The following is a 16,925-nucleotide window of genomic DNA, read 5'->3' as shown; positions in this document are numbered from 1 at the left end:
GAGGCAAATGTGCAACGACTATGCAAGGCACCAATTTGTCGCAGAGCCATTGCCTAGGAGCGTACCTCAGACATGTAATGTCAAGGTAAGACACCGTACAGCAACCTCTAAATGCATGGGAGGCGACACCCCTATACAAAGTCGCTTTTGTCCAGAAGTTTTCGCACGTAGCTAACAAAAGCGAGACACAGCGCCGCTGCCGTCGAGTGGTTTGAGCCGGAGGTCCACTCCAGGGCTTCCACTCTCCAGGAGACTTCGAAAGTAATCGACAAAGGAATGACATGCAGACCCTATCGTCGCTACATTTTATTACATTAGTGAAATCGTTATCGATTCTAGATGACCATTTTAAGATGTACATCAAAATATACAGAAAAGGGCGGGATGAGGGTACTTTCTATTTGTTATATCGCAATTATTTCTGCTATAACAGAATGTTGCATCGAACTGTTGGCGGAATTAGTGGTCGAAATTGATCTACATGAAACGAGTCAGCTTTGAAGCTGGCAGAGACGTTTCACACTTCCACAAGAGGGGTCAAACTGTGTCTGCTACATTCTGTCTTCCAAGTGCAACACTAGGAACTTCTCTATAATCATACACTGTTGCCCCATGACCACGTACTTCCTCACACAGCTGCCCCTATAAAAGTAAAAACACGTGATCTGAAACTAGCGTGTTGAAACATCCAACACACAACCATAGGCGTCCGCAATGTTGGGAGGGGGGGGGGGGGGGAAGGGGTAGGAGAGGTAGCATTTGCCCCCATCTGGAATCTGTGGGTATAGAAATTTCTAACAATGATTGCCTGCAGTTCTGCTAAATCGCAGGTTTAGTATTGCCGAGCACCATGGGAATTAATTTTATTTTTAAAGTTTAATTCTGTTTCTACAATTTAGGAAAACACAATTGTGATTTTTAAAGCGTAATTCCGTTCCTACGCTTTGGAGAGTAATAATTTGATATTTTCCCCTAATTATTTTTGTTCCTATCCAACAAGATTTTCAGTCTTTATGAAGATTTTTGCTGTTTGCTATTTTTAATTTTCGGTGGTAATCTAAATGGTTCAAATGGCTCTGAGCACTATGGGACTTAACTTCTGAGGTCATCAGTCCCCTAGAACTTAGAACTACTTAAACCTAACTAACCTAAGGACATCACACCCATCCATGCCCGAGGCAGGATTCGAACCTGCGACCGTAACGGTCGCGCGGTTCCAGACTGTAGCGCCTAGAATCGCTCGCCCACCGCGGCCGGCGACACTTAAGATTCGTTTTTGAAATTTCCGGGAAGATTAAAATTGTGTACCAACGAGGAACGCGAACACTGAATTTTTCAGCATTCTGGGGCTATTAGCTTCACGACTGAGCTACCCAAACATGACTCACGACCACCTCCTCACAAACTTTCTTGCTCCGGTACCTGTCTCCTACTTTCCAATAAAAGTGGGGTATTGTGGGCAGATTGTGAGTCATACCAGGACAGCTCAGCCGATAACAGTATTGCTGGTGAAACACAAAGTTCTAGGTCCCATACAAAATTTTCTCTGCCAGATAGTTTCAAACCAGTACACACTTCGCTGCCCTGTGAGATACATTCAAGTTTTCATTTTTCCTGGAAGACATTTAATTAAGCTTGTAGACAAGCGGACCATATAAGTGGCGTACCAAGAGGAATATGTCAGCTGAATAAACCGAAAATCATTTCTGTATCATTGTAAAAAAACTTATAACAAAGTTCCTGCTATTAAATGACTTTCCCTCGCTATTTAACGAAATATGAGTCTAATATGTTCAATATTTCATACTCACTGTAATGATGAGCTAAACATTTAAGTCCTTCCGCGTCACAGGATTTGTACGGCTCTGAAACAGAAAGTTCATTAAAAGCTAAACTCACAAGCCTAAGGAAAATTAATGTTATATAAATAATAATAGATTAGTAGCCAGGTCCGTGGATGTTATTAATTCCAGTAAAAAATTTGCCTCTATCACACATTCTTGCATTAGAGGCTACCGGTTTCTGAAGATCAACGTTTCATCTTCAGACACTTGAGACAAATGTATCCACATGGTATAGATTTGGTTACCAGCGTCCAGTTATATGAGCCATGGTACCAGAAAGACGATTATCCGACAGTCGTACCGTAACATACATGCCCCCCCCCCCACCTGAACAACACCATCCAAAAAAAGTCCACCCGTTCTCAACAGCACCGTTGCCGTGTGTCGAAAGTGCCTGAAGTTGAAATATTAACCTTCTGTCACAGGTAGTATGAGGCATATTTTAGCTGTTGTAGTTTAATAGAGATGCAGCACAACCACGGACTGGGGATGGAAGGGGAATGAAATCGGACGTGTCCTTTTCAGAGGAACTATAACGAAATTTACCTTAAGAGATTTGAGGAAACTAGGGAAACATATTTCGATGACCGGACGGAGATTTGAACCGCCGTCCAGTCATTTGCGTATCTAGTGTGCTGGGGACTCGTTTCGGAACATATGAATGAGCTTGTGTAAGATAATCACATCGGACAAAACATTCCTCCCCCAGGAGACATCTTGCAAATACCGTCTCTAGCCAGTAAACTGCCACAATTTGGCGAGAGAGAAGAGTGCATAAGTGTCTTCAGTTATGCCATATCCACAAGAAGCATGTCATTGATGATAAAGTCGTAGAAGGCTACGGAGATGTAAAGTACTATGTTTCACACGTTGTTGCAAATAACCCTAGACATTTTTATGGGATTAAGAACAGCTGATTTAGTGGATCAGTCGCGATGTGAGAGAGTGCCTGAATACTCGCGAAAGCAGGGACGCATACGTGCAGCCGTGTGAATCAGCTGTTGACATCTTGGAAGGTGGGAGTGCAAACGGCATCTCATGAAAATGTAGAAGAAAGGGTAACACTTGGTCACCAAGAACGTTGAAATAAATATCCTCGTTCAGGTTACTGTCAACATGAACGAAGATTTCTATTTCAGCATTCTTGCTGACCAAATGTTGCCCTTTCTCCTTTCATGTTCTCGGTGACATGACCGAGCGGGCGAAAGTGAAAACACCACAGACCCACCTCCGGCCTGAATTACAACCTTCTCATACTGCGAATTACACTAGTGGCCATTACAATTGCTACACCATGAAGATGACGTGCTACAGACGCGAAATTTAACCGACAGGAAGAAGATGCTGTGATATGCAAATGATTAGCTTTTCAGAGCACTCACACAAGGTTGGCACCGGTGGCGACACCTACAACGTGCTAACATGAGGAAAGTTTCCAACCGATTTCTCATACACAAACAGCGGTTGACCGGTGTTGCCTGGTGAAACGTTGTTGTGATGCCTCGAGTAAGGAGGAGAAATGCGTACCACCACGTTTCCGACTTTGATAAAGGTCGGATTGTAGCCTATCGCGATTGCGGTTTATCGTATCGCGACATTGCTGCTCGCGTTGGTCGAGATCCAATGACTGTTAGCAGAATATGGAAACGGCGGGTTCGGGGGGGGGTAATACGGAACGCCGTGCTGTATCCCAGCGGCCTTGTATCACTAGCAGTCGAGATGACAGGCATCTTATCCGCATGGCTGTAACGGATCGTGCAGCCACGTCTCGATCCCTGAGTCAACAGATGGGGACGTTTGCACGACAACAACCATCTGCACGAACAGTTCGGCGATGTTTGTAACAGCATGGACTATCAGCTCGGAGACCATGGGTGGGGTTACCCTTGACGCTGCATCACAGACAGGAGCGCTTGCGATAGTGTACTAAACGACGAACCAGGGTGCACGAATGGCAAAACGTCATTTTTTCGGATGAATCCAAGTTCTGTTTACAGCATCGTGATGGTCGCATCTGTTTTTGGCGAAATCGCGGTGAACGCACATTGGAAGCGTGTATTCGTCATCGCTATACTGGCGTATCACCCGGTGTGATGGTATGGTGTGCCATTGGTTACACGTCTCGGTCACCTCTTGTTCGCATTGACGGCGTTTTGAACAGTGGACGTTACAGTTTAGATGTGTTACGACCCGTAGCTGTACCCCTCATTAGATCCCTGAGAAACCCTACATTTCAGCAGAATAATGCACGACCGCATGTTGCAGATCCTGTACGGGCCTTTCTGGATACAGAAAATGTTCGACTGCTGCCCTGGACAGCACATTCTCCAGATCTCTCACCAATTGAAAACGTCTGGTCAATGGTGGCCGAGCAACTGGCTCGTCACAATACGCCAGTCACTACTCTTGATGAACTCTGGTATCATGTTGAAACTACATGGACATCTGTACCTGTACAAGCCATCCAAGCTCTGTTTGACTCAATGTCCAGGCGTATCAAGGCCGTTATTACGGCCAGAGGTGGTTGTTCTGGGTACTGATTTCTCAGGATCTATGCACCCAAATTGCGTGAAAATGTCATCACAAGTCAGTTCTAGTGTAATATATTTGTCCAATAAATACCCGTTTATCATCTGCATTTCTTCTTGGGGTAGCAACTTTTATGGCCAGTAGTGTAAAAGCCTCGAGGACTGTCGGTGCACACGACACTTTGCATCAATTGAAAAGAGACAAAATCGCGACTCGTCTGACCACGCTATATGGCTCCAGTCAGTTACTGTAAAGTTTTTGTATTGTTCGATCCACTGATGACGTGCAGCTTTATGTGACCCTGTGAGAAATGGCCTTTTGCTTGATGCTGGAATCCAAATGACCTGCCACGCAGTTTCCTTCGCAGTACTCGCTCGGAAACTGGTTGAGACTGACCACCATCGACTGACAGCGCCAAATTAAGTTGTGTTTTAAACCGATTGTCTTTGACAAAGCGTGACAGACGTATGCGGTCTCTGTCAGTAAGGATCTTTTTACGAACATAGTTCTTACGCCGCGTTACGTAACTCCGAGTGGTATACCATCCGTTGTAGACACATTGGATAATCCAAGCTGATATACCGTGCATTTGGACAACGTCATTTGGTCATGGACACGTCCAAGCGCCTCACTACGCTGATTCCACCGTACCGACTGACATAAACATCACGTCACTGTCATGGCTTATGTCAGCCGTGAAGAGTGACATGGCCTCCTGGCACCAGTTCCGCACCAACTGCAGCACTTCAGATCGACTAGTGTGCTGTTTTAAGGGAGCGACTAATATTTCGTCCAGTGAACTTAAGGGGGGTAGGATGACAAATGGGCCGACTTGGAGCAGGAGAGGCACCACTGAACATTTTAATTTCCACTGTCTATACTTTTACAAATAAATTCATAAAACTTTGTCAGCATGACCAGGAAGAATTGAGAATTCACACTCTTAGCAGTGGAAGTTCGAAAACATACGAAATAATTTTTTTTACATGTGAAATTTTTTCATTTTTTTCACTTTCTAATGGCAGCATTTGTTGCTGTAGGTACACTTTTCTTCATAAGTAAGAGAGATTCTTCGATGCATTTTGCACAGCATACAAACCATACTTAAAGGGGTATGAAACTCTAGAATTTTCCAAATCTATTAAAAACTGTGGTAAAAATTGAGGTAATTAACTATAAAATTTGTGTTTTTTCTGAACATGAAGTTTAAAATATAACAGTTCATTCGTTTTTTCATAAATTAAATAAATTCTAGAGTTTCATACACCTGCGAGTATGGATTGTATGCTGTGCAAAATTCATCGAAGAATCTCTCTAACTTATGAAGTAAAGTGTACCTATAGCAATAAATGCAGCCATTAGTAAGTGAAAAAATGATGAAATTTCGCACGTAAAAAAAATTTATTTTGTAATGTTTTCGAACTTCCACTGCAATGGGTGTGAATCCTGAATCCTTCCTGGTGATGCTGACAAAGTTTGATGAATTTATTTGTAAAAATATAGACACTAGAAATTAAAATGCCCTGTGATGCCTCTCCTGCTCCAAGTCGGCCCGTTTGACGTCCTACCCCCCTTAATAGGATGTAGGACGAAGTGCTGTGCAGGTTGTGTACCAGCAGGCGGTTGTCATACTGACTGTTGGGCCGGTAGAAGGTGGGTACGCAGTTGCAGAGGGTGAACGCGACCCGCATGCGGCACTGGCTGGTGCACGCGCTGTACGTGTATATGGAGTCCGTCTCGAGCTTGATCTCGTCGGCGAAGACGCAGCGGCGCTGGCGGATGGACAACTGGCGCGCGTCCTCTGTCGTGTACGTCTCCTTGGCCGAGAACGCTATCATGCTGATCTTCTGCGTCCACTCGTGCTGCGGGCTCACGTCCAGCACCGGAATCTCGTCGTTGCTGTGGATGTACAGCTGTGGGACAGACCACCATACTACACAATCCTGGTTAAACTTAAATTTTATGTCTGCACACAGCTACGCTACTACATTCAATACGTCTATAAACGTGATATTGATACTATACTAACATTTCAAATGTTCAAATGTGTGTGAAATCTTATGGGACTTAACTGCTAAGGTCATCAGTCCCTAAGTTTACACACTACTTAACATAAATTATCCTAAGGACAAACACACACACCCATGCCCGAGGAGGACTCGAGCCTCCGCCGGGACCAGCGGCACAGTCCCTGACTGCATCGCCCTAGACCGCTCGGCTAATCCCGCGCGGCACTAACATTTATCAAAACTGCATCATCAAGAAGGCGAGACACGACCGAATCGAACTTCATGCCACATGATAGGTACCATGCGACTACACAAACCATGGGGATTACAGAACTGTACACGATCACTGACTTCGACAGTCCAGTTTGGTGTGAGAGGCCGACACTTCGCAAATTGAGTCCCTAAACGTTCGACGAGCAATGTAAAGTGTCCTGGGTATGTTCCTAATATTCCCAGGGAATCTAACTTTCCGTGACCTCTATGCAGTATCAACAGTGGGTGCTGGAGCGTCTTGAGCAACAAGTTGTCGATCAGCCACATCTCAGACATTGTGAAGTCCCCATTAATCTACTTGCCACTTGTCTGGATGACTCTTGCCAACTACAGCATCTAGCAATCAGCTGAGTCGGTTTGGACAGATGAGTGACTTTGAATTACAGTATCTCTTCATACTTCGTCTTAAGTGTGGGTAGCACATTCTTACCTACGTGCCTCACAGCTGTTCTCTCTGGAAATATAAGTTTTACTCGTGGTCATACGGTCGAATCAATTTTACCTCACGGAAGTTTGCAAGTTAAATAATAATAAAATTACTGTGATGTAGGAGGATTTATGATGGTAGCTAATAAAAAAAATGTAAAAATGGCTCTATGGAGTCGCCAATAAATAAAAATGTAGCTGTAAAATTAAAGGCAGTTATTTATTTTCATTCATAGTGGTAAAAATTACGAGTAGTGATCTAACCTTGTTCCAAAGTTCGGATTCAAGTGGAACGCTATCTGAAATACGAAATAATACAAGTGCAGTAAATCTTGCTCATAGGCCAACAAGCGCTAACGGATCCCCTTAAACAACCGTCTGTATAAGCATTGCTTAAATAAACAGTCTTGAAGCACCTCAGCTTCACTAAAGTAAAAAAAAAATTAAAAAAAGGTTCAAATGGCTCTGAGCACTATGGGACTTAACTTCTGAGGATATCAGTCCCCTAGAACTTAGAACTACGTAAACCTAACTAACCTAAGGACATCACACACATCCATGCTCGAGGCAGGATTCGAACCTGCGACCGTAGCGGTCGCGCGGTTCCAAACTGTAGGGCCTAGAACCGCTCGGCCACTCCGGCCGGCTCACTAAGGTCCAACAATTCAGAATCTCACAACGCTATCTTATAGTCTACTCGCGAAATGTTAATGTACTGAAACTACGCCCTAGTCTAGTACTGAAAACAGCAAAAATATTTCCAAGTCTCCGCAGGTGCTGAAAGCCTCTCGTAAGGTTTTAAGTTTAACCTGACGGTCAAACAGTATCATTGAACGACAGCAAACTATTCTAAGTGCCAAGCTGATTTTCTGAGCCTATCGCTCGTCAAATCTTTCAACAGCTACATCTATATACAGGGGGTACAGAATTACCGGTCTCGGCTTATGTTAAACCATAAGTCGAAGCCGGTCAATAAACAAATGTTACTGCGATCTTGACTGTTGATTTTATCCTAAGCGTAGCACCAGATTGCTCACTCCATAGACAATGTTTTCTAAATTTATGAACTTTCCAAAATGAACGCGGAAGTAGAGAGAGAGAGAGAGAGAGGGGGGGGGGAGGGGGTTGCGAGGGACGGTGGGAGAGTGTGTGTGTGTGTGTGTGTGTATGTGTGTGTGAAAGAGAGAGAGAGAGAGAGAGAGAGAGAGAGAGAGAGAGAGATTAACGTTCAACGTAGACTGTGTGTTTAAGTCATCAGAATTGGAGGAAAAGCTTGAACTGAGCAGATAGTCTGCCGCAGCCTTTTTGACGAAACAGTTAACCTAACGCAGTTTATGGAAACCATAACAAACTTAATCGGGATAGTCAGACGGAATTTGAACACCGCCCCTTCCAAAGACTAGTCTCGTAAGTAACTATTGCGTTACCCCATTCCACTCGGTCTGAGTGCTATAGCAAGTGACTTTTCTAGCGAGAAAAACTGCGATGATTATGATGCATAGGTTTCTATGAGCAAAATTAGAAGGGAACGGATTTTACCTGGTGACAAAAGAGCAGAAATCGGTTTACTGACCAATATGCAATTTCTTTGATGCAAACATTAGAGAACTACTTTAGTGTCTCAAGACTATACATATTTGAATTATAAGAGATCAGGTAAATCCTCCACAGGGCACATGGGGTTCTTTGAGACCGATAACACTTAAACTTTATGCATTTCATTACTTTCTGATCCTGAAATGCTTATGGTCCTTGATATCTGTCTTGTAGCTATCATCTAAATGGCCACTAAGCAAAAATACCATTAATTGACCATTTCTTTAATTATGATGACTCACTTTCTGAATGAACGAAAGTGGGCACTTGGGGTATTTAAGGACATAAGCCGGTTTAACTGACTCAAAGTTGCCAGCAAATGATTGAAGTTGACAGAGTTTATTAACAATGAAGGTTTCTCATCTGTTGAGCTTTAGACAGCATTTTGATGTGAGGAAAGCAGATGATGGGAAGCTCAGTACTTCAGACCGGACTGTTTTTTATATATGTGTGAGACTATTCATACAAAAAAGAAATGATTTAAGTAAGTCATGAATTACGAAAATTTTAGGAATTGCACGGAAAACTATTGTCTAATAACATAGGTTAGAATTTAAATACAGGATTAGTTTTTTGTTTAGGATTGTTCGGCCTGAAGAGGCTGATAAGATTCTTCTTCAGATGCAGGATGACGCTCATGTCGATAACAGAAATATTTTTTACCTGAATGATGATGAATACTTGCCCACAGACAGCGAGAAGGAGGAAGGCAGTGAAGTAATGAAGGAGAAAGATCATAGTCACGATGTAATAGTTAGTAATGAGAACAATATGAAATACACTACTGCCCATTACAATTGCTAAACCAAGAAGAAATGCAGTTGATAAACGGGTATTCATTGGACAAATATATTATACTAAAACTGACATGTGATTACATTTTCACGCAATTTGGGTGAATAGATCCTGAGAAATCAGTACCCAGAACAACCACCGCTGTCCGTAATAATGGCCTTGATACATCTGGGCATTGAGTCAAACAGAGCTTGGATGGCGTGTACAGGTACAACTGCCCATGCAGCTTCAACACGATACCACAGTTCATCAAGAGTAGTGACTGGCGTATTGTGACGAGCCAGTTGCTCGGCCACCGTTGACCAGACGTTTTCAATTGGTAAGAGATCTGGAGAATGTGCTGGCCAGGGCAGCAGTCGAAAATTTTCTGTATCCAGAAAGGCCTGTACACGACCTGCAACATGTGGTCGTGCATTATCCTGCTGAAATTAGGGGTTTCGCAGGGATTCACACACATGGCTCTAAGCACTATGGGACTCAACAGCTGAGGTCATCAGTCCTCTAAACTTAGAACTAGTTAAACCTAACTAACCCAAGGACATCACACACATCCATGCCCGAGGCAGGATTCGAACCTGCGACCGGAGCTTCGCAGGGATTGAATGAACGGCAGAGCCACGGGTCATAACACATCTGAAATGTAAGGTCGACTGTTCAACGTGCTGTCAATGCGAACAAGAGGTGACCGAGACGTGTAACCAATGGCACCCCATACCATCACGCCGGGTGATACGCCAGTATGGCGATGACGAATACACGCTTCCAATGTGCGTTCACCGCGATGTCGCCAAACGCGGATGCGACCATCGTGATGCTGTAAACAGAACTTGGATTCATCCGAAAAAATGACGTTTTGCCATTCGTGCACCCTGGTTCGTCGTTTAGTACACTATCGCAAGCGCTCCTGTCTGTGATGCAGCGTCAAGGGTAACCCCACCCATGGTCTCCGAGCTGATAGTCCATGCTGTTACAAACATCGCCGAACTGTTCGTGCAGATGGTTGTTGTCGTGCAAACGTCCCCATCTGTTGACTCAGGGATCGAGACGTGGCTGCACGATCCGTTACAGCCATGCGGATAAGATGCCTGTCATCTCGACTGCTAGTGATACAAGGCCGCTGGGATACAGCACGGCGTTCCGTATTACCCCCCCGAACCCGCCGTTTCCATATTCTGCTAACAGTCATTGGATCTCGACCAACGCGAGCAGCAATGTCGCGATACGATAAACCGCAATCGCGATGGGCTACAATCCGACCTTTATCAAAGTCGGAAACGTGGTGGTACGCATTTCTCCTCCTTACTCTAGGCATCACAGCAACGTTTCACCAGGCAACGCCGGTCAACTGCTCTTAGTGTATGAGAAATCGGTTGGAAACTTTCCTCATGTCAGCACGTTGTAGGTGTCGCCACTGGCGCCAACCTTATGTGAATGCTCTGAAAAGATAATCATTTGCATATCACAGCATCTTCTTCCTGTCGGTTAAATTTCGCGTCTGTAGCACGTCATCTTCATAGTGTAGCAATTTAATGGCCAGTAGTGTATTATTTCATCGAAAAAAGGGAATGATTTGGTAGAAAGAGCCTTCAACGAAGTGCCAAACTCCATCTCGTAATTCGGGATGAACCAGATTCAAAAGCGGCACCCACTAGTTCAATAAAATAAGCCTGAAAGCTCTTAATTACCCCAGAAATAATATCCGTCGTAGTAAGGGAACCTAACTGAGAGGCTAGGCGCGAATACAGTGGAATGAAGATTGTCCTACTAGTATACATAAGATGTGGAAGTAACTAACAGGGGAGGAATTAGAGGTCTATATTGGTTTGCTTATATCTTCTGGAGCCAACAGATCAGGGAGGAAGGACTTGAGTGAACAGAGGAACGAGGAATAAGATAAGGGTATCATACGTTTTCTTAGAGTTAACAATAAGGAAATATGTTCAGCTCGTAGGACTCATGATGAATTGGTTGCATTTAGAGAAATTTGATAAATGTTCATTGCAAGGCTTTCTTCCATATATTTTCCAGGTTTTGACGTAACTGTTGATGAACATCTCTTTACGTTTAGAGGGAAATGTCCATTTCGACACAACATGAAAAGCAAGTCTGCTAAATGTGGTAGGCTCGCGATTCTAGAAATTCATTTCCATCGAATGGACAGATTTAACTGAGAATACAACCCGGCCAATCGAGAGAAGTAAATGAGGCTTCCAGAGTTATGAAAGATGTAATTGCAAAATGGTTCTACAAAGGCCGCAATATTGTTACTGTTTTTTTGGGCTGCGGTGGTCTAGCGGTTCAGGCGCTCAGTCCGGAACTGCGGGACTGCTACGGTCCCAGGTTCGAATCCTGCCTCGGGCATGGTTGTGTGTGATGTCCTTAGGTTAGTTAGGTTTAAGTAGTTGTAAGTTCTAGGGGACTGATGACCACAGATGTTAAGTCCCATAGTACTCAGAGCCATTTGAACCATTTTTGATACGGTATGAAATCGTAATAATGGACACATGGCTCACCTTCACTAATTCTCCTTCATCAGCGCTGATTGCAAAGTCAAGGGTCCATTTTTCATCTGTTTCTCTGATAGTTTCAACTTCAAAACTGCCTCTGCAAAGAGAAAAAAACAATATGAAGCATATAGATTATTAGTAGATTTCTTAAAGTACAGTACTGATAAAAAAGGTACAGTGAATTTTAAAGATAGAATAATAGAGCGTAACGATATGCATAATATATCTAGCATCATATGTGTTATTTGTGTCACAGACTACTTCTTTCGAAGTAATTCAAATCAGAGGAAGAATTAAAGTTCCTTTTTCATAATTAATATGCGCGTCTTTCATTATTCCTTCATCAGTCTGTGGAGATTAGAATGACAGTTCCTTTTGTATCTTGATAGGCTTATACTCATGGACTGTGGTATGATAAGAAGAAGACTGATGACGAATTAGGGTGCAGGGGGGACGCTGTGCAGAGCCAGGCAAACAGCTGAAAATTTCCAGATTGCTTCACTGCGGCTCCCCACTGTGAAACAGTGCTGAAGCTCAGGCCTCCTGTGTGTTGTCATTCAGGAACACTGACCCCAGCAGCGGCACATGACACAACAGCCTCTGGCAGTGACGACTCCAGTCCTGGTGGCTTCGGCAACTACGGCTGCAAGTTCGATGGCACGACTCTAGCTGCCAGCCCTGTCCAGTAGGTGACATGACGGCAGTGAGCCACTGCGAAGTGTTGATCGCAAACAAACTGCATCTTAGACCCTGCTGGCTCGATGTGGCGGTGGCCTTAACTCCGGTGGTCTCAGGACGGACTGCCCTGTCACAGAACCGAACTGTGGTCCACGAACAGCATTCCGGATGGTGCCCCAAGCGACACAGTTCGATGGTACAATACTGGCCACAAAATTTGCTACACCACGAAGATGACGTGCTACAGACGCGAAATTTAACCGACATCGTCTCGATGCTGTGATATGCAAATGATTAGCTTTTCAGAGCATTCACACAAGGTTGGCACCGGTGTAGACACCTCGAACGTGCTGACATGAGGAAAGTTTCCAACCGATTTCTCATTCACAAACAGCAGTTGGCCGGCGTTGCCTGGTGAAACGTTGTTGTAATGCCTCGTGCAAGAAGGAGAAATGCGTACCATCACGTTTCCGACTTCGATAAAGGTCGGATTGTAGCCTATCGCGATTGCGATTTATCGTATCGCGACATTGTTGCTTGCATTGGTCGAGATCCAATGACTGTTAGCAGAATATGGAATCTGTGGGTTCAGGAGGGTAATACGGAACGCCGTCCTGGATCCCAACGGACTCGTATCACTAGCAGTCGAGATGACAGGCATCTTACCCACACGGCTGTAACGGATCGTGCATCCACTTCTCGATCCCTGAGTCAACAGATGGGGACGTTTTCAAGACAACAACCAACTGCAAGAACAGTTCGCAGTAGCATTGACAATCAGTTCGGGTCCATTTCTACGGTTACCCTTGACGCTGAATCACAGACAGGAGGCCGGCCGGTGTGGCCGAGCGGTTCTAGGCGCTTCAGTCTGGAACCGCCTCGGGCATGGATGTGCGTGATGACCTTAGGTTAGTTAGGTTTAAGTAGTTCTAAGTCTAGGGGACTGATAACCTCAGACGGTAAGTCCCATAGTGCTCAGAGCCATTTGAACCATTTTTGAAAAGACAGGAGCGCCTGCCATGGTGTACTCAACGACGAACCTGGCTGCACGAATGGCAAAACGTCATTTTTTCGGATGAAGCCAGGTTCTGTTTACAGCATCATGATGGTCGCATCCGTGTTTGGCGACATCACGGTGAACGCACATTGGAAGCGTGTATTCGACATCGCCATACTGGCGTATCACCCGGTGTGATGGTATGGGGTGCCTTTGCTTACACGTCTCGGTCACCTCTTGTTCGCGTTGACGGCACTTTTAACAGTGGACGTTACATCTCAGATGTGTTACGACCCGTGGCTCTACTGTTCATTAGATCCCTGCGAAACCCTACATTTCAGCAGGATAATGCACGACCGCATGTTGCAGGTCCTGTACGGGCCTTTCTGGATACAGAAAATGTTCGACTGCTGCCCTGGCCAGCACATTCTGCAGATCTCTTACCAATTGAAAACGTCTGGTCAACGGTGGCCGAGCAACTGGCTCGTCACAATACGCCAGTCACTACTCTTGATGAACTGTGGTACCGTGTTGAAGCTGCATGGGCAGCTGTACCTGTACACGCCATTCAAGCTCTGTTTGACTCAATGCCCAGGCGTGTAAAGACCGTTATTAAGGCCAGAGGTGGTTGTTCTGGGTACTGATTTCTCGGGATCTATGCACCCAAATCGAGCTGTTACTATCAACTGTGTGTGTATCCCCTTACACACAACTGAAAAGAAAACAGTACAGTTGAGAGTACTATACTCCCGCAGTGCATGGTGCGTGCTGGCTCTTTTAGCCAAGCGCCTTTGCTGAAGAAGAACAGACAGTGACTTAGGCCAAATGATAAGGATAGAAAAGATTGGTCCTGAGGTATGTCAACAGTTGAATTTGTGATGTAAACGCCCTAATAGCACCATTTATTACTTTTAGTAAATACATCTACACTACTGGCCATTAAAATTTTTACACCAAGAAGAAATGCAGATGATAAACGGGTATTCATTGGACAAATATATTATACTATAACTGACATGTGATTACATTTTCACGCAATTTGGGTGCATAGATCCTGAGAAATCTCTACCCAGAACAACCACCTCTGGTCGTAATAACGGCCATGATACGCCTGGGCCTTGTGTCAAATAGAGCTTGGATGGCGTGTACAGGTACAGCTGCCCATGCAGCTTCAACGCGATACCACAGTTCATCAAGAGTAGTGACTGGCGTACTGTGACGAGCCAGTTGCTCGGCCACCATTGACCAGACGTTTTCAGTTGGTGAGAGATATGGAGAATGTGCCGGCCAGGGTAGCCGTCGAACATTTTCTGTATCCAGAAAGGCCCGTACAGGACCTGCAACATGTGGTCGTGCATTATTTTGTTGAAATGTAGGGTTTCGAAGGGATCGAATGAAGGGTACAGCCACGGGTTGTAACACATTTGAAATGTAACGTTCACTGTTCAAAGTGCCGTCAATGCGAACAAGAGGTGACCGAGACGTGTAACCAATGGCACCCCATACCATCACGCCGGGTGATACGCCAGTATGGCGATGACGAATACACGCTTCCAATGTGCGTTCACCGCGATGTCGCCAAACGCGGATGCGACCATCGTGATGCTGTAAACAGAACCTGGCTTCATCCGAAAAAATGACGTTTAGCCATTCGTGCACCCAGGTTCGTCGTTGAGTATACCATCGCAGGCGCTGCTGTCTGTGATGCACCGTCAAGTGTAACCGCAGCCATGATCTCCGAGCTGATAGTCCATGCTGCTGCAGACGTCGTCGAACTGTTCGTGCAGATGGTTGTTGTCTTGCAAACGTCCCCATCTGTTGACTCAGGAATCGAGACGTGGCTGCACGAACCGTTACAGCCATGCGGATAAGATGCCTGTCATCTCGACTGCTTGTGATACGAGTCCGTTGGGATCCAGCACGGCGTTCCGTATTACCCTCCTGAACCCACCGATTCCATATTCTGCTAACAGTCATTGGATCTCGACCAACGCGAGAAGCAATGTCGCGATACGATAAACCGAAATCGCGATAGGCTTCAATCCGACTTTTATTAAAGTCCGAAACGTTGATGGTACGCATTTCTCCTTCTTACACGAGGCATCACAACAACGTTTCACCAGGCAACACCGGCCAACCGCTGTTTGTGTATGAGAAATCGGTTGGAAACTTTCCTCATGTCAGCACGTTTTAGTTGTTGCCACCTGCGCCAACCTTTTGTGAATGCTCTGAAAAGCTAATCATTTTCATATCACAGCATCTTCTTCCTGTCGGTTAAATTTCGCGTCTGTAGCACGTCATCTTCATGGTGTAGCAATTTTAATGGCCAGTAGTGTATGTGCACCAGTACACCAGTTAAGCATAATCAAGAAACGAGAGTACATTTGATGGACAATACTTCAGGAGCTGTCATCTTGCATTGGAAGTGAAGCTCGCCGTGGTGGCAGTAGAGCAGATTTGGTTCTCACGCTGGCACAGCTGACGCTGGCTACCGAGTCGCCCGAGTCATATACTTGCTTAATGCTGCGTGCAATACGTTTCACATACTCTCTATAAATCTGAAGAAGTACCATTAAATATTAATTGATCTTTTTCATACTTAGTGTACCAAATTCTATGGCTAACACAACCATAATGCTAAAATTTCAAATCAATAACTTCAATACTTTCGGAGATATAAACATTTGCGTAAAACACGTAATAATCTTGGTGGCATTGTGAAACGGAGTTAGGGACTGTGATGTATTCATCTATAGTATAAATTGAAAATATAACCAGGAGGATCAGTTGATATAATCCTATTTTCTCGAATTTTCTTTAGTTTAATTACTACAGATTTCTGACATAATTAAAAGTAATTTGGGAAGTTATTATTTCGTCATGTCTTGGTTGTATGAGTGTTTTGGAGAGACTGAGAGAGGACATATGTAAAGTGAGAATGTGATATTACATTAAAACTATGTAAATGTAGGCATCAGAATGCTGCTGCGCAATAGGGGAATTTGTGACGTATGTCCGAGTGAGCTCGATTTTGTAAAAGACAGCGAGAAAGGGCGTTCAGTATTAAATTAATTAGTAATTTATTTTGTGGAAAAGGATCGTATTTTGTTTTCATTATACTTTACTTAGGTTCATAATTACGAAATTTATACTTTAAATTACTTGTGATAATCTGATTGGGTGACATTAGAAATACCGCGAGTATAGAAGTACTCGAGATGATCTGATTGGCTGCTTAACATACTAGCTAATAGGAATTCATATTATCCCG

General features: G+C 44.3%; 1 protein-coding gene across 1 annotated transcript in view; it reads right to left on the bottom strand.

The window, feature by feature from the left end:
* LOC126248081 (sodium channel protein Nach-like) overlaps positions 1–16,925 on the bottom strand; it is a 115,544-nt gene that overhangs the window by 37,180 nt on the left and 61,439 nt on the right. Inside the window, exons 6-8 of the mRNA XM_049948738.1 lie at positions 11,986–12,076; positions 6,010–6,286; positions 1,812–1,865 (exon numbers count right to left, since the gene is read on the bottom strand). Coding sequence (XP_049804695.1) covers positions 1,812–1,865; positions 6,010–6,286; positions 11,986–12,076 — 422 coding nt within the window. The remainder of the gene's footprint in view (positions 1–1,811; positions 1,866–6,009; positions 6,287–11,985; positions 12,077–16,925) is intronic.

This window comes from Schistocerca nitens, chromosome 3, assembly GCF_023898315.1.
Source record: "Schistocerca nitens isolate TAMUIC-IGC-003100 chromosome 3, iqSchNite1.1, whole genome shotgun sequence".
Lineage (NCBI taxonomy): Eukaryota > Metazoa > Arthropoda > Insecta > Orthoptera > Acrididae > Schistocerca > Schistocerca nitens.
This window is presented reverse-complemented; position numbering and strand designations above follow the sequence as displayed.